At 40.5% G+C, this 18,691-nt stretch overlaps 1 protein-coding gene across 1 annotated transcript in view; it reads right to left on the reverse strand.

Moving 5' to 3' along the window:
* LOC132816620 (kelch-like protein 1) overlaps nt 1-18,691 on the reverse strand; it is a 402,871-nt gene that overhangs the window by 107,156 nt on the left and 277,024 nt on the right. Inside the window, exon 6 of the mRNA XM_060826433.1 lies at nt 6,443-6,629. Within this exon, the coding sequence (XP_060682416.1) occupies nt 6,443-6,629 (187 nt within the window). The remainder of the gene's footprint in view (nt 1-6,442; nt 6,630-18,691) is intronic.

Genomic DNA, 18,691 nt, shown 5'->3' on the forward strand with positions numbered 1-18,691 from the left:
CTGACATTATTAGCAAATATACCAATGAAGATATTCATTATAGTCAGAACTGATCCCTAGGTACCAGAAAACTAAAGCCTTCCCTCTTAAACCATCTTTTCAGTCACATTTTTCTGACCCCAATCTTTCCATTTCGAAACTCAGTAGCATATGATACTGGGAGTAATCCTGAGATTACCTTGGTTAGATGTCTTCCTTTGTAATGTTTTGTCTAGTTCCTTTATTTCTACTTACAGGAACTCATCACATTTTCTACTTATGTCACGGTGTCACAAGCTTGTCTGTTACTACATTCCTCTGATGAACTGTCACTTTCACCCATATCTAAAGCATAAAACTAGTTAGTAAATGAGATGGTGCAGTAGTCCCATGAGTCTATGTGCCTGGAATTCTAGACTGTTTAGCAGTCAGCTTTCGGCCTGCATACTTTTAATGTCTGGTCTGGCCATTTTGTTAAATGTACTATTCACTTAGGTTTCTGCTTCTCAGATGCACCAAAATGGCGCTTTGTTAATGTTCCACAACTCAAGGTTTTGAAACTGGAGAGACATCTTATCTTCAGAAAGAATCCACAATACAGGGATGGGCATTCTGTACATCTGTGCTGACTTGCCATGCTTTAAGCTTACTCTCTGCCTATTTAATTGAAACAGAAGACTAGAAATTAAAACTTACAATTATTAACCAGACAGCCCCAATGAAGCTAGCTCTTTGCAAACAGACCCCCACACTGGACATTCACCAATCAGTCTGTAATGTCACTGCTCCTTTCAAATAACTAAGCATACATTGAATCCCAGCTGTTCTCTGTGACAGAGAGTTGAGCAGATTAGCACCCTGACTCACAGCTAAGTGAAATTTTGAGCCAAATTTTATTCACTCAGTTCACACACTTTTCAAAGACATTGGCTGCCTCCCAAATCTCAAAAATCCTTCTCCCTAAATCTGTGTCCTTCAATATGAATCCATCAACTGTGCAGAATGTAAATTTACTACCTACACAATAGAGGCCTCTAACAATCTTATAGCTTCAGAAACTGAAATAAAAGTTGCTGGAAAAACACAGCTGGACTGGCAGCATCTTTGGAGGGAAAGCAGAATTAATGTTTCAGGTCCAGTGTCCCTTCTTCAGATTAGCCTCTGGACCTGGAATATTAACTCTGCTTTCTCTGCACAGTTGCTGCCAGACCTGCTGAGCTTTTGCATCAATTACAGTTTTTGTTTCTGACTTCCAGCATCTACATTGGTATTACGTTGCTATAATTTGATCCCATTCAGCCTCCTCCTTTTCTTCCAAGTAAAACAATCCTAGAATAGAAAGAAAAGCAAAAATTGCCGGAAAAGCTCAGCAGGTCTGATAGCATTTGTAAAGAGAAATCAGAGTTAATGTTTTAGATCTGGTAACCCTTCCTCAGAACTAACTTATATAATCTGTTTTCAAGATTGAACTTTTGTCCCCTTTGTGTGAAAATACAGCCCTAGTTAAGCTAATTCATCACTAAGTTTTCAAGCTCAGCCAGGTACTTCTAATAGAGAAGTACAGTGTTTGCTTTGATTGATTGCCATCTTTATGTAGGTGCAATAATTTATTCTTTCTTTCAACTTTCTCATTCAATGACTCAATGCGTATTTGGACAAGTTTGTAAAATGTGAAGTGAGGTAAAGCTTCCGTTATTGATATTACAGTGAAGCTGTCTGATTGACACATTTATAGGATTCTAAGATGGCCACAGTTTTTCCAAAGCAAATTTGTGAATGTATACTTTTGAGAGCATTATACTTGTATTATCTGACTATCTTCTGTAAAGGAGAAAGTGAGGTCTGCAGATGCTGGAGATCAGAGCTGAAAATGTGTTGCTGGAAAAGCGCAGCAGGTCAGGCAGCATCCAAGGAACAGGAGATTCGATGTTTCGGGCATAAGCCCTTCTTTCCTGTAAAAACTAAGAGTCGATCTGGGAAATGCAGGAAGCTAGGGAAGGGCTTGAGGGGAGAATTGGGCAGGATAAAAACATGCAAGTAGCAAGGGGACGTAAGCGTGGGCTGAGACATAGAAGATCCAAAAATCTTTACCACAACTGTGACAATGTCTAAAAAATTGAAGCAGGTCTCTTTAACTAACCTGTCCATCAATTGCCTACCTCTGTAATCACCTAATAACTACCTCTGGAGATGGCAGGCCTGATTACATCTCACGTCAACATCCACATATGAATATATAGCACAGAAGAGCCTTTTAAATGAGATGGATTTGCCAAGTTGGTAAACTTCCCAACTCAGGCTTCTAGCCTCAGTGGCAAATATCTAACCCTCAAGTCTCCTTCAAATCTCATCCACAGGATGGATATTAACATATTCAGTGAAGTTCCTCCGTTCACTATTTTAATTTAGCTGTTAACCTTCTTCCTATTACTGTGCTCACATTTTCTAATCCCACTGCGCCCATTTGATCCTTATTGCCTCTATGCAGTAAATCCAAAATGTCGATATTGTTCTTACTGCTTCTTCCTGATGTCAATGCTGACAGGAGTAGTCTGCTCTTCAGTTAGTTACACATTTCCCTATTTATATTCATCTTTTGTTTGTCTGTCCTGTCAGATAACCTTCCCTCATCGCCCTTGGTACACTTCTTTTTATACATCTTTTAGCAGAGTTTCATTTATATTAATTAAATCCACCATTGGTTGGGAAGTGATTCTAATGCATTATTCATTTTTCTATAAACCAGTGAACAACTGAATACTACATACATAATCAACTTTATGAATACACATCAAACTTGCAGCAAACATTCGCTCAAATAAAACAGTTGACAGTAGAGATGACGCAAAAAAGTTTCATTCCATAAAAATGCTTCACATCTTTATCATTTTTTTGCCCTTGGACTGCAGCGGCCAACAATGCTGTCATTCTATCAAATCCCAGTTTGTATGAAGACTTTGGTTTCTTTTTATCAGCTTATAATTATGGTTTAGATGTTGGCTAAATTTCCTGATGCATCAAAAACAAGTAGGGCTTCTGGGCTGCAATCTTGCAGTAGTCCTATTTCTGGGCCAGAAACATGGGCCCAACATTGGGTGGCACGGTGGCTCAGTGGTTAGCACTACTGCCTCACAGCACCTGGGTCCCAGGTTTGATTCCAGCCTCAAGCAACTGTCTGTGTGGAGTTTGCACATTCTCCCTGTGTCTGCGTGGGTTTCCTCTGGGTGCTCCAGTTTCCTCCCACAATCCAAAGATGTGCAGGCCAGGTGAATTGGCCATGATAAATTGTCCATAGTGCTAGGTGCATTAGTCAGAGGGGGGTGGGTTACTCTTCGGAAGGTGAGTGTAGACCTGTTGGGCCAAAAGGCCTGTTTCCATACTGTAGGGAATCCAATCTAATCTAACCCTCGCATCCTCCAGATGTGTGTCACAACTGTTTGAACAGATTGATTCAAAATATCTATCACAAACAAGTGATAGAAATTCAAGGATAGAAATTCTTGGTGTTACAAGCAGGTGAACATGAGAGCCTGGACTTTCCTCTCAATTGCATTTATTATGTCAAGCATCTAGTAGTTTCTGGTACATGATGGCGGCAGAGTAACAGGGCTGTGAGTGGGCTCTTGCCCAATGCCCAGCACTCCAATCTGCATCCCAACTTTGTTTTTGTTTGCTTCTGCTCATTTCTTTTGTTATGGCAGTGAGAGCAGGCCACATACGGAGTGGTGGACGTGGTTTCTCGTAACAGGAGGCAGTGGCAATGGGGTCACTCTCCCTGTGATAGGAGGCAGCAGCAGTGGATCACTCTCCTGGCAACTAGGAGGCAGTGGCAGTGGCAGTGGGGTCACTCTCCTGGCAACAGGAGGCAGTGGCAGTGGCAGTAGGGTCACTCTCCCTCTGATAGGAGGCAGCAGCAGTGAGGTCACTCTCCCTGTGATAGGAGGCAGCAGCAGTGAGGTCACTCTCTCTGTGATAGGCAGTGGCAGTGAGGTCACTCTCTCTGTGATAGGCAGCGGCAGTGAGGTCACTCTCCTGCCAACAGGAGGCAGCAGGGAGGTCACTCTCCTGGCAACAGGAGGCAGTGGCAGTGGTGTCACTCTCCTGGTGATAGGAAGCAGTGCCAGTAAGATCACTGTCCTGGCAATAGGAGGCAACAGCAGCGAGGTCAGTCTCCCTGTGATAGGAGGCAGCAGCAGTGGGGTCATTCTTCTGGCAATAGGACGCAGCTGCAATGAATGCATTCTCCTGCCATTCGGGGTCTGTGGCAATGGCAACAAGGTCACGGTTCCATCATTCAGAGCCGGCAGCAGTGAGGTCATTCTTGGTGTTTGGGGCCTGTGACAGCAGCAGTGACGTTGTTCTTTTGGCAGCAGCTGCAAAGCTTCTCCAAGAGCCGAGCACAGCGGTGCCAGTGGCAGTGAACTCTTCAAGATAGCGGCGCCGGCAAAGTGACATCTGCAGTCAAAGTGGGACGTGTGGCTCAGCGGCTTGGTTTGGCAGCAGAGTCAGGGAATCTTTGCTGAAGAGTGAGTGTGCACCCAGCGGCAAAGAGATGGCACCTAACATGACTGCTACGTTAGAGGGTCCAGCACAAGCCGTGGAGTTGTCCCTTGAAGGTTGGTGCCAGCACATACAGGATCAGAAAGACTGATATTCTGAACTTTTTACTTCTTTATATTTCTAACATATTCCTATGATCTATAATGCTGGACTATTTATTTTCCTGATTTTTTTTGTTTTCTAAGAATTTGATTTTAGGTATCTGTACCTAAATACCTTTGTATCTAAGATGGCACTACAATGCAGCAACTGTAAACTTTTCACTGTGCTTATTTGAGTATATGTGACAATAAAGCTAATTGAATTAATTCATTTGAGCACCTTGCGTTTAGCCCAAACACTCTCTACCCTGCTCTCAACCACAATTTCCCATCAACACATTGGCATAACTGCTAAACATATATGCACATGATGTTCAAACCATGTCAAGTCTCCACAGTATTTTGAGGCAGTGTTAAAAATATGCTAAAAGCAATAACCCCACCCAACAAACCTAGCTTGGCTCCAAAAGTAGCCTCAACTCCAAACTTGATCATGTTTCTTCCATCCAGGTGAATGTATCACCATTGTAGATTTTACTAATTGTGCTCCTTTATAAGGAGTTGAGGTGGCTCCAAAACTTAAGCTGAGACATTTGGATGCTATTATACTCTCTGGGGTAGCTTTAAAGTTGTAAATATTTTTAAAAGTATATATTCTGCTGAGGAATACATTGTTGTGCTCTTTTGTTTTTTGCAAACATTACAAACATTCAACAAGGATTTGTAGAACAATAATTTTGGTTTGTATTTGAAAATAAATCCCTGGAAGGTTGTAAAGACACATCTGATCTGTGGGACTACTGCTGTCTTGATTCACCAGGATCTATATATTGCAACCTGTCTTGTGTTGGGCAGTGATGGTCAACAGCTTGAGGAACATACACATTGAAGTACATCACAATACTCACCACTGCACTGGAATCTGGTGAAAAAAAAATCATTTTGTATATCAGAGAATCCCTACAGCATGGAATCAGGACATTGGCCCAACAAGTCCACACCTACCCTCTGAGGCCATCCCATCCAGACTCATCCCAATAATCCTGCATTTCCCATGTCTAACATGTCTAACCTACACAACCCTGAACTCAGTGGCCACTTTAGCATGGCCACCCCCCTAACTTGCACATCGGGAGGATACCGGAGCACCCAGCAGAAATGGGGAGAACATGCACATGGACAGTTGTCTTAGGCGGGAATCAAACCCAGATACTGTGAGGCAGTAGTGCTGACAACTGAAGCACTGTGCCATTTTAAATATTTGTTAGATTAGATTAGATTACCTACAGTGTTCAAACTGATCCAACGGCCCAACAAGTCCACACCAACCCTCCAAAAAGCAACCCATCCAGACCCATTCCCCTACACCTAACACTATGGGCAATTTAGCATGGCCAATTCACCTAACCTGCACATTTTTGGACTGTGGGAGGAAACCAGAGCACCCGGAAGAAACCCACGCAGACACAGGGAAAATGTGCAAACTCCACACAGACAGTTGCCTGAGGCAGGAATTGAACCTGGGTCTCTGGTACTGTGAGGCAGCAGTGCTAACCTCTATGCCACCGTGCCACCCATTGCCACTGTGCTGTCCATCATGTGAAATAATAGAATTCAGAGATACAGGATTACCATTGCGCTTTTATTCCATTTTCTGTCCAACGTAACTGTAGCGGACACAAGATTTTAATCTGAAAATGTTCAGATCTTCCACTGTACCTGTGCAGCCAAAATACATTCACTGGCCACATTCTGTGCTGCAGGTTTCAATGTTAAGTATTCATCCACTAATATCACTGATTATAATTTCTGGCCTTAAAGAACCATTATTTTAACTGACACATCTGCACCAAGAAGCCTACCTTTATTAGCATCCATCCCTCCAACAGCGTACAGAGATCCTACAGTAGACTTTCGAGGCCTAGTCCTTGGACTCTGCATTAAAGGTCGTCTCTCTGGTAACAGATGGTACTTCATCGCTTCAAGAATAAGTTTTTGGCATTCCAGGTCATCTTTGAAGAGAGCATTATTTTCAAGGTCTGCCAAAAGCTGTAAAACAATACTTAGTAAATAAACAAATTCAAGTAACAGATTACGAGGTTTGGTAACAACTGTTCATAATGTATATGGAAAAGGGGCAATTCTGGAAGGAGTTTAAAATAATTTAACTGAACAGTTCTGATGAAATTGTAAAGTTAAACTATTTAGGGTATAGGTTTGCTCGCTGAGCTGTAGGTTTGATATCCAGACGTTTCATTACCTGGCTAGGTAACATCATCAGTGGCGACTTCCAAGTGAAGCAAAGTTGTTGACTCCTGCTTTCTATTTATATCTTTCTCCTGAATGGGGTTCCTGGGGTTTGTGGTGATGTCATTTCCTGTTCATTTTCTGAGGGGTTGATAGATGGCATCTAGATCTATGTGTTTGTTTATGGCATTGTGGTTGGAGTGCCAGACCCCTAGGAATTCTCTGGCATGTCTTTGCTTAGCCTGTCCCAGAATAGATGTGTTGTCTATCTAGATGCCATCTATCAATCCCTCAGAAATGACATCACCACAAACCCCAGGAACCCCATCCAGGAGAAAGATATAAATAGAAAGCAGGAGACAACAGCTTCGCTCACTTGGAGGTCGCCACTGATGATGTTACCTAGCCAGGTAATGAAACGTCTGGATATCAAACCTACAGCTCAGCAAGCAAACCTACACCCTAAACCTCAACCTGAGCTACAAACCTTTACAAACCTTGCAGTTAAACTATTTTCAATGCCATCAGAACTTCAAGATTAAATTTAGCCTTGTAACGTCCTCTATGGCATATTTTATTTCCAAACCACATATTGTATTTTTGAGGTGCAATAATTCAACTGACAATATATATCTTCAAATTACAGTGCAAATGATATTGTGAATTGCAACCAATTGGTAATAAAAGATGTGAGAAGAAAGAATAATTACAGGTTCTGATCTGCTGCATAATATTGCATATTTTAAGGGCATCAGTTTCTCCTTTAAGCAGTCTGAGCATCTTACTTTTATCACAGATGACCCATCTTGCACTTAATCTCAAACAAAAAACAAAGAACTGTGGATGCTAGAAATCAGAAACAATATCAGAAATTGCTGGAAAAACTCAGTAGGTCTGGCAGCATCCACAAAGAGAAACAGAGTCAACTTTTCGGGTCCAGTGACTCTTCTCTAGAACCTGAAGAAGTTTTGAACAAGAGTCACTGGACGCAAAATGTTAATCCTGCTTTCTCTCCATAGATGCTGCCAGACCTGCTGAGTTTACCCAGCAATTTCTGATTGTGTTGCCTTTTATCAACTTAAAAGATTACTCGATTCAGGAACGTTACAATAGCATCGCCTTGGGATCTGAACAGGATACCTATATCTTCTTTAGCTGTGCTTCTTCCATTTTCACCAAGACAGATCAGACATGAATCTCTCAAATGACAAAACCAAACCAATCTCAATCATCTCTGTGAACACCTAGCAGCTACCAAGCTCACTTACTCCAGCCGCTGAGGATAACATAGAAAAATCATGAGTATAAATCATAACTCTAGACCAGCTAAACCACCCCCCCAAAGCAAAATATCAGAGCAACAAATACTCAGTACAAACTCAGTGACAAAGCCTTCAAGTTGTTCACAACTTATTTCAATTATGTCAGCAAACCTTCATGGAATGCTATAAAGTAAGATGTTAAAAGATGAAAGGAGTAGAAGTCATGATGGCTGAGGTAATGTAGTAGACAATGTTGACAAGAGCACATTTGGTAAATATTGAGAACTGGAAATACATTAAGTGAAAAGGGCATTAGATCACATTTATGATAATCTACCATATGGTTCTTACTTATAGCCAGCAAAGACTGCTTAACAGGAATAACTTTTGGCCCTTCAATTTGTTCAGCTATTGTTTGTGAAGATCTGTCCTCTTTTTCACTTCTTACTTATTTTTGCCTCTTTCCTTGGCAGTTTTGAAGTTTGTCGTAGATTACAATGATCTCTGAGGTTTTGGTGGTGTGTATTATAAGATAACCTCTGATCTGTCCTCTAAGAGAAGTTCTGGACCTTGTGGCGAGTATTCAACAATGGTCCTGGTGAATGTGCAGATTTTGTTTCTGTTTGCTGTTGTTCATTTCAAAATGCCAGGAGTAAGAGATGAAAAGCAAACGCACCTTTGTAATTTTCTCTGAAAGCAAAACATGCTGGAAACCATAAGCAAGCTCTGATGATCAATCTCGGCTGGAAACATTAGCTTGCTCTGTCTCCATGGATGCTGCCTGACCTGCTATAACTTTCAGCACTTTTGTTTTCAGTTTGTGATTTTCACCTCCATTACCGTCCTTCACCAGACTGAGTTCATTCATACTTTGAACAACTTCTCCTTTAACTCATCTTAGTTTCTCCAAGTCAAAGGTATGGACATGGGTACCACCCAGCTCTGCCTGCCACTTTGTGGGAGATATGGTACATTCCTTGTTATAGTCCTACTCAGGCACCTACCCACAACTCTTTCTCCAATATATTGAGGATGTCTTAAGTCTTTCTTCCTGCTTTTATCCAGAATTGGAAAAAAAAATCATGTTTTTCTTCCCATTTCCAGTCTTCTGCAGTGTTTTCTTTCTTTGTTTCAGATTTTCAGCATCCAAAGTTTATTGCTTTTATTAGATACAGTGCAACCCATTCTTCAATCCAGCCCATCTTGAAACAGACAGTCGGCCGCTTGAAGATGCGATTCTGATACATTGATCAATCTGGAATGGGGGGTTGCTGGCATTACACAGTGTCTCACACAATCCTAGTTTGTTGTCGGTTCTGAAGGAGACTGATGAGCTGGGAAAGCAGAGGCAGTCTTCCAAGCAGGAAGATCATGACATTGAGCAGAAGGAACACAACCTTTTGCATGTTAGTGGATAGCAGCATCAGGCATTACACGCCACGACAGAATTTATAGTGTGTTTGATATCACTAAGGGTCTAGCAATTAGCCTGTTTTGTTGGGTGACTAATTCAAATTTACCACTTTAGTTGCCAGTGGACTTTATTGTTTTCACTGCTGTTTAAAAGGCTTGGTTCCCTTGGCACTAAATGGCTTTTTTAGACTTAGTGCTCTGATAGTTTCTCTGGAGGGGTTTCTGGTAAAGAGATGTTTCCTACATAACAGCTGGTCAGCTCTGTAGACCTTCTGAGTGTTAGCTAGTCAGAAGGCTTTATTGACAGTTCCTTGAAAAAAATTTTTTTGAATTCTTTTCTTCTCAATCTGATTCTATTCCTTAAGTTTCCCTCCTGCCATGATTCTTTAGGCAATGTATCCCACAGCTGGCATCCTTTTTATTGTGTGGTCTGATGCCTCACAAAGAGTTTAGATTCAAGAAAGACTGGTCAAAGAGAAGGAAAAATGAAAAACTTCTACTGGCTTAGACTTCTATGTAAAACTATTTATTAAATTTTAATATTAAAAAACTGTTATACATGGTAATCATAGATATAGCAGGCCGTGATTTTATAATTAGATTATGTAAGGAATAATAGATCTTCTTCATAAATTCATGCCCATTTGCTCTCGAGACTCTCCATCATTCTAGTGTGTAGTCTAACCCAAGATAGAATAGGCTGCTATGTTCTCACTCTTCCTATACAGTGCTTTTGATGCTCAGTGATGTGCAGCTCTGTGATATAATTGCCAAGTATTGCAGGACCTTGAAATCCTTGTACAAAACTGTTCTCATCTAGAAAGATGGACTGTCTTAAATAGAGACGATCTTCATGTGGATGAAACATTGCATTTCAGGAATGGTATTAAACTTTGCAGATGCCTGAATGGCTGCGAGTGACAATAAAATTGTAAATTTTAAGTAATGCTGACCTCTGGAAAATAATACTTGCCCATGGGAAAGTAATGACGTTGTTTGACCTAGCAAACAGTACATCAATGTTAAACATTCACTAGCTACAAATTGATTAATGTTCACTGTGAGAGCCTGGAATTAGCTGGAGATGTCAAAATCCTGGGAGAAATAGGTTAAATAATCCAACTCCATGTTAGGGACAGTGGCTTTCCTCAGTTTATAATAGTTGATTCTGACATCTAAAGAGTAAAGTGTTATACCACGTTAAGATTAAACACGTATTTTAGTCCTCACCAGTTATAAGCTGTGGTTCATAAAACATCTATCATGGTTCTAAACTCTGAATTATTATCTTAAACCTCTCCGTGTTTGTTACCAAATTACTTTTGAAGCATTTGTCAAAATCTTATACTTCATTGCTCAGTTTTAGGAACTTCTGGCTGGGTCCTGCTTCTCCTCTGATGAATGCCTTTGTTAAGCAATTTGTTCAAGGCATGGTTAATGTTATAAGACTTTAATACTGTTCTTGATTCAGTTACAGTTGGAAACACCTCAAATGGACAATAACCATTGCAGTAATTCTTCCCATGATAGAAAAATGTATATTTTTCATTTGTGACTCTAAACATTCCAACATCAGTTTTCCCTAGTCAATAGTTTCAGTTTTGTGTGTAAGGACTGATGTAGCAGGCTGAATCTTACCCAAATTAGGTTATTTGTCAATTTTGTTGAGTTCCATGGAGGTTTTATTTTCACAAGCTTTGCCAGGTTTTCTCACACTGATATCCCAAACTCACCTCATTAGCCATGCATCACACTCCGAAGCACCCTACTTCTCCTATTGTCCCACTTGCATACATGTAAGTTCTCACACCATCAAGGTACCTGGGATCACTGGGACTGTCCTCATCTATGAACTCTAACTGTATACTTGATTAAGAATTGGCAGTCCAGAGTACATGTTGTGAGACAGGAATCACAAAGCAATGTTTCTTAGTGCACTTGGGCAGCATGGTTGACACTTCACTGCAGATGGAACTGCACATTCCTACATCTACCACTGTTTAAGCACAAATCCACACTTTGTCCTTAGCCACATCCAATCTTATAACCCTGTCTAGTCCACTGCCACTCTTTCTCAATGTCCACTGTCGCCAACATCTTATTGTTCAATGCAGAGCTATCACATATACAAGAAAGCCTTCAAATGCTACAAGCTGTTGACTTTTATTCAGCAACAATAAAACTGAACAAAAAAATGAAACAACTTTAGTATCGGAACAGGTTGCTTACCTTTTGAGCAGCAATAATGTTGTAGTCAAACGAGTTGCCACTGCACACAGCTCACACTTATTGGAACTGGGTGTCAAACAGTTCTTTCTGACCTGTGGTGCCTGACCCTGTTGTGCTCCATTTTGCAGAAAGTGATGTTCCTCCTGCTCAAAGTTCTCATTCTCCTCCTCATAGACTACTCCCTCTGTCCCTTCTCACCAACCTCCATCACATCCCTTCTTTCCCTGCTCCAGTTATGCAGAGCATAGCATGCTAGTAATATGTGGCCCATTTAGGCTGAAGTGAATGAGAAGGCACCCCCACACTGAACCAAACATTGGAATTTCATTTTCAGCAGACCTATCGTCTGCTCCACATGTTCCTGATCAATAGTGGGCTTTCTACCTCATACAAAATACTGAAGAAGGCTCAAAGAACTGGAGAAAACTTACACTGGACTCAAGTGTTGACTCTGTTTCTCTCTCCATAGGTGCTGCCTGACTTGCTGAGTTTCTCCAGCATTCTCTATACTTGCTTGCATTATATTTAACCCTTGTCCTCAGTCAAAAGGTTGCATAACAAAATCATCAGCCATGTCTGCAGAAGGTATCCTTTGCCCACTAATCATCCAATGAAGGCATCTGACACCTCAAATGCAGCAATAGCACAAGATCTTTCAAGGGTATTGGCATCATGGCAGCTCCCAGAGACTGAATGTGATACTTCTATTTATTATGTCTAGTTACACATTCATTTATCCTGAGCATAAATTGCACTTTTATGATAAGAATGTGATGCCACTAGTATAGGTAGATTCAGCATTAAATCATAAAACAATGACAGATCAGCAAGCTATTATATGGCATGAACACATTAATCAGAAACAGACTGGTATACATCTCCTTGTACTTCTCCCTTTTTCTAATCTGTCACCATTCAGATAATGATCTGCTCTCCTGTTTTTCACTAGCAAAATGGAGGTCCTCACATTTATCCACATTATACTTCATCTGTCCACTCATTCAACTTTCAAAATCACCACTGACGTATCTCTGCATCTTCCCCACAGCTCACCCTCCCACCCAGCACTGTGCCATGTGCAAACTTGGAAATATTACATTTAGTTCGGAAAATTAAAAAAAATGCGGGAAATCACAGTAAGTGAGGCAGCATCCATGGAGAGAGAGCAAGCTAACATTTCGAGTCCAGATGAGTCTTCATCAGAGTCCATTATATTTAATTCTCTCATCTACATCATTGATGTATTTATGAATAGTTGGGGTACAAGCACTGATCTCTGTGGTAGCCCATCAGCCACTGGCTGCCACGAGAAAAAAAACTATTTACTCCTACTCTTTGTTTCCTCTCTACCGCCAATTCTCTAGCCGTGTCAGTACACCACTCCCTATTCCATGTGTTTTAATTTTATATGCTAATCTCTTATGTTGGACCTTATCAAAACCTTGAAAATCCAAGTAAACCACATCCACTATTATTAATTACCAGTATAAACTGACTGTTATTGTTAATTTCTGTTTCAGCAGAGAAAACCATTAATCAAAATCAGGCACATGGTTCTGCTTTCACAGTTTAGAACCAAGAAACAAAGTAGCACAGGGAAAGACAGACCCTGTTGGTGTCATGGTGTTATAATGGGCACAGGCGAAGCAGTGTGAGTAGCTTTTTATTACTATGATCACTTCCTAACAGAGGCAAAAGACGAATTTGCTCCAGGTGTTGCTTTAACTAGTTTTTTGCTAAATAGCCCTTTTCTTCTGCCTCTTCTAACTTTTTTTTATTGCAGTGAGGATCTTTGATTTCTCTTCAGGTGTACAATGAAATTATCACAAGCAACAGATGTACCATGGTTAAAAAAAACTCATTCTGAGTTGTGGCAAGGACCTGAGGATATAATGATACTGGAATAGATGGAATACTGGATTTCGAGTACAGATATTGATATGTATAAAGATATCTGTCAGGTCACCATTCCTCGTGATACTGGATTCCCGGGATGGTTGGGAAAATGTAAAATCAGTCAGTTCAGACTTGGTCTTTATTTGTAAAGAGGCTTATGCTTGGATCACACTTTCGCACATAGTAACTACTTCTCATTAGTTTCTTACTTTGAATACAAACTTAATTGATTTTAGTTATCCAAACGTATCAAGGGGTATGGGACATGAGATGAGTTGATGTTATAAATGATCAGGGAGTCCAAACTAGGTGTCACATTTTGAAGGATTTGGGGAAGGCCATTTAGGATAGAAATGAGAAGGAACGTCTTCACCCAAAAAGTAGTGAGCTTGTGGAATTGCTGCTACAGGAAGCAGTTGAGGGAAAAACATTGTTTTCAAGTCGGGGATAGATACAGTTCTTAAACCTAAAAGTATCAAAGGGTATGTGGAGAAAACAGCAACAGGGTACTGAGTTGGGTGATCAGCCATGATTTGGAGATGACCATCACCTGATGAAGGAGCAGCGCTCCGAAAGCTAATGCTGCCAATTCAACCTGTTGGACTGTAACCTGGTGTTGTGTGATTTTTAACATGATTATATTGAATGTTATGCTTCTAGGTTTCCCTTTTCTGACTAATTTGTACATGCTATTTGGGTATCTTGCTGATATTTGATTACATTTTGTGCTTTGATATTGAATGTATAAATGCTGTTGGAACCACATTCTAAGCACAAAAGTGCCATTTGAGCTCAGGGTAAATGAATAACAATACTTAATAAATAACAGTTCCACATTCAATCTCTGTTAGCTTCATCAGAAATTAGAGTGTATTTAAAAAGTGTGACTCAATCTGTTACTTCTCCTCTGTGCTTCTGCATCAAATGAGCAGGTGTTCTGGCATCTGGCGGCCATCTGAGATTTTGATGGCACTGTTTCTCCACACTATGGTGTTCACTCTGCGAATCCTAAATTTCTACTAGGCTCATCTGGTGCTGTTAGGCTTCTGTCATGTCTGGCGGGGGTAACTGATGACCCAGATGTGACACTCTCTCATCATGCCTGATCCATAACTCACACAGGCTTGCTGTTGTCTGCTTCCTCATCATATCAAATGGTCTGTCCATGAGTTGAATTTAGGGCAACATAGAATTTTGTGGTTACTGGGTTCCAGGTTGACTCAGCCTTGTCTCCAAATAGGAGACAGTGAGGTCTGCAGATGCTGGAGATCAGAGTTGAGAGTGTGTTGCTAGAAAAGCACAGCAGGCAGAATCCGAGGGGCAGTAAAATAGATGTTTCGGGCTGGAGTCCTTCATCAGGAATGTATTTGTCTCCAAATACACAATTGCATCTGTAATGAAGACTAAGGCAGATGAACATGCATGAAAGATGTTCACACTCTGCTCATGACCTGTGCCCCTGCAGTAGTTAGGAATGTAAGAGTTAAGCACAAGAGTCTTGACCCTTCCAGCTTATTCGGTGATTCATTAAGATCATTTTAGTGTGGCACGTTGGCTCAGTGGTTAGCACTGCTGCCTCACAGCGCCAGGGACCTGGGTTCCATTCTCGCCTCGGGCGGTTGTGTGGATTTTGCACACTCTCCCAGTGTCTGCATGCGTTTCCTCTGGGTGCTCCGGTTTCCTCCCACAATCCAAAGATGTGCAGGTCAGTGCTAAATTGGCCGTGCTAAATAGTCCACAGTGTTCAAGGTAAATGTAGGGAAACGGGCCTAGGTGGGTTACTCTTCAGAAGGTCAGTGTGGACTTGTTGGACCAAAGGGCCTGTTTCCATAGTATAGGGAATCTAATCTAATCATGGTTGACCTGGTTTTGGCCCAACTCAATTTTGTACCTGCCCCTCATAATCCTTGACTGTTGGGTCTATCAAAAATCGAACCTTCAGCAAATTCCACAAACCAGTCTCAACTGTCCTTAGAAGATAATTCCACATATCAATGACCATTTGAGAGAAGAAAAAAACCTCCTGTACTTTAAATGAAGGTCTTCTATTTTTAACCTAAATTCCCCAGTTGTAGTCTCCCCTACAAAAGGAGATGCCCTCCTGGCATTCACCATACCAAGTACCCTCGGAATCCTATACCTTTTAATAGGATCATCTCTCATTTTCTAAATACCAATAGTTATAGTCTTAACCAGTTCTACTTTTCATCATAATAGAAGCCTTTCATTTCAGGAATGAGATAAGTGAACCTTTTCTGAACTGCATCTGAGGTAATCGTATCCTTTTTCACCCAAGGAGTCTAAAATTGTACACAGTTCTTATGATGTGGTCTCACCAAGGTCCTACACAATTTACAGTTGTTTTACTTTATCCCCTAACAATAAATGCCAACATTCAATTTGCCTTCCCGATCAGTTTTTGCTGCTCAGGGTGATGATCAAGCTGAATTACATCGGAACAGCTTAGAGAGCAATTTGTTAACCATTTCATCCTGCGCCAATAATAATTTCAAGGTCTGCAATGAAAATTAATTGTTTATGCATGAAATGACTTGATCTGATCAAGTGGTCAACTGGTTTCACTATGTTAGCCTCCTCCAAATACTTGCTGTTATTAGTTTGGAAAGACTGTCAAGGGATTAAAGTACAAGATCAAAGTAAATGATATAAATGCCAATGCAGGTGACCCAACTCACAAAACAAAATTCCTTTATTAATTTTGATTTGAACCCCAGGATGTCTGTTAAATCTTCTCTTTTCAAAATCTGTGGCTTTCAATACTTCCTGAAGTGATTGAGCAGAAATTTAGTAATCTCCCCAAAGATGACAATGCTGAATTCTGGTCTTTCTTAAAGTTTAAAAGCACATAGAAACCAAAAGATTAAGGTAAAACTTATATTCCTGGTTCAATCTAATGTTTTATTTTATGGATTAATCAGCACATAGCTCTCAATGACTGCATTCATCCTTCATGACATTTTTGAAGTGGTTTAAATTTGCATATTTTTGTTCATTGTTACCATGTAAAATAATAAATATAGCATCAGAATGTATACGTCTTCATTATTGGCAAACCTGACTAAATGTCATGTTTATTTTAAAGTCATGTCTCATATCACTATTAAGGAGACCTAACAAAGGTTTGCACATTTTTCTTGCAGTTTGGCATTTTGAGTTGTATTATTCATCTTCCAGAATTGCCTCTAGCTTTACCATTTTATATTTCATTTCAAAGTTGGAAACATTCCTTTTAGTCAACAGATAACGGATGAAACCAGAGCCCTGTTTTTGGAAGTGCTTTTCACTTTATCACTTTGAGGGTTTTAATGGAAAGCCTTTTTTATGTCGTTTGAAGAAAAAAGGTGGCAGGGCATAGGGGTTATTTACTGAAGGAACATTGGCGTCAATGTATACTGTAGACATGAAACAGGGACTGAAAGCCCACTGACAGTCAGCAAACCTTCTAAATGCTATTGTATACATTAGAAACCAACAGGTAATAAGACAAGCACAGGGGACATTTATTAATGCAGTAAACATGTACAGACATACCTTTCTCAGGGCGATCAATACTCTTACAACTCAGCAGCTACATGTCATGTTTTAGTGATAAGCAGGCAGTATAAAAAATGTCTAGTCCACACTGCTATTCCACTTGTTCACCATCTAATATAAGTCAAATGAATCTGAATAATGCGAAAAGGACAAGCATACCAACATCATTTCACTCAGGTTTGCTTATAGCTAACTGTCAGACAGACACCAGTACAAGTTATCTCTCACATATCACATTGACACCCCCAATATTTAATGCTCTGCTTAGATTTATCTAGAACATCTTATGTAAGTGCCAATAACATGAAAAGTATTCATTCATACTCAGCTAGTTCAGAAGAAATTGTAAGTTTGAAACTATAAAGGAGTACAAAGGATGACAGGTCTCTCGATATTGCATTATAAACTATAGCGATAATTTGAATTGGCTACACATTATGTCAGATACTGTGAAGACATGTTCGATAAATGTTATACACTCTTTGTAGACTAATAACTGATAATCATCAGTTTGGATTAACAGGGTGGATAAAGGCAATGGTCAACGCCATACATTCCCCGTATTTGTCTTATTACCTGTTGGCTTTTAATGCATGCAGGAGAATTTAGAATATTTGAATTTGAATTTGAATTTAATTTATTGTCACGTGTACCGAGGCACAGTGAAAAGCTTTGTCTTGAGAGCAATATAGACAAATCACATCATTAAATAGCATAGATAAGCCAGTAATAGGTAAACAGTGGCAAAATCAAAAACAGGTAGAGGCGAATGCTGAGAGTTTGTGAGTCCATTCAGTATTCTAACAACAATAAGGTAGACATTGTTTCGAAACCGGCTGGTACATGAGTTCAGGCTTCTGTACCTTCTCCCCAGTGGTAGAGGTTATAGAAAAGCATTGCCAGGGTGGGATGGATCTTTGAGAATGCTGGCAGCCTTTCTTTGACAGTGGGCCTGGTAGATGGATTCTATAAATGGGAGGTTAGCTTTTGTGATTGTCCGGGCCGAGTTCACCACTCCCTGTAACCATCTCCAATCTTAAATGGTACAGTTGCCATACCAGGTAGTGATACATCCAAACAGAATACTCTCCATGGCGCACCTATAAAGGTTGACAAGGGTATTCACCATCATGCCAAATATTCTCAGCTGCCTGGAAGAAGAATCGTTGTCGGGCCTGTGTAACCAGTGTGTCTACATGAAGAGTCCAAGAAAGCTTGTTGTTGATGACTAGGAGCTTGACATTTTCCACTCATTCCACCTCTGGCCTGTTAATGTGTAGTGGGCATGAGTAATATGCCACCGAAAATCAATAAAGAGTTTCATGGTTTTGCCAACATTGAGAGCTAGATTGTTCTCAGTGCACCATTTTCCCAGGTATTCCATCTCCCATCTGTAGTCTGTTTCGTCGCCGTCTGAGATTCAACCAACTATGGTGTGTCTTCAGCTAACCTGTAAATGGCGTTCATCTGGTATTTGGTATTCCACTGTCAGTGGGCTTTCAGTCAGTG

This window comes from Hemiscyllium ocellatum, chromosome 6 (genome assembly GCF_020745735.1).
Source record: "Hemiscyllium ocellatum isolate sHemOce1 chromosome 6, sHemOce1.pat.X.cur, whole genome shotgun sequence".
In the NCBI taxonomy this organism is placed as follows: Eukaryota; Metazoa; Chordata; class Chondrichthyes; order Orectolobiformes; family Hemiscylliidae; genus Hemiscyllium; species Hemiscyllium ocellatum.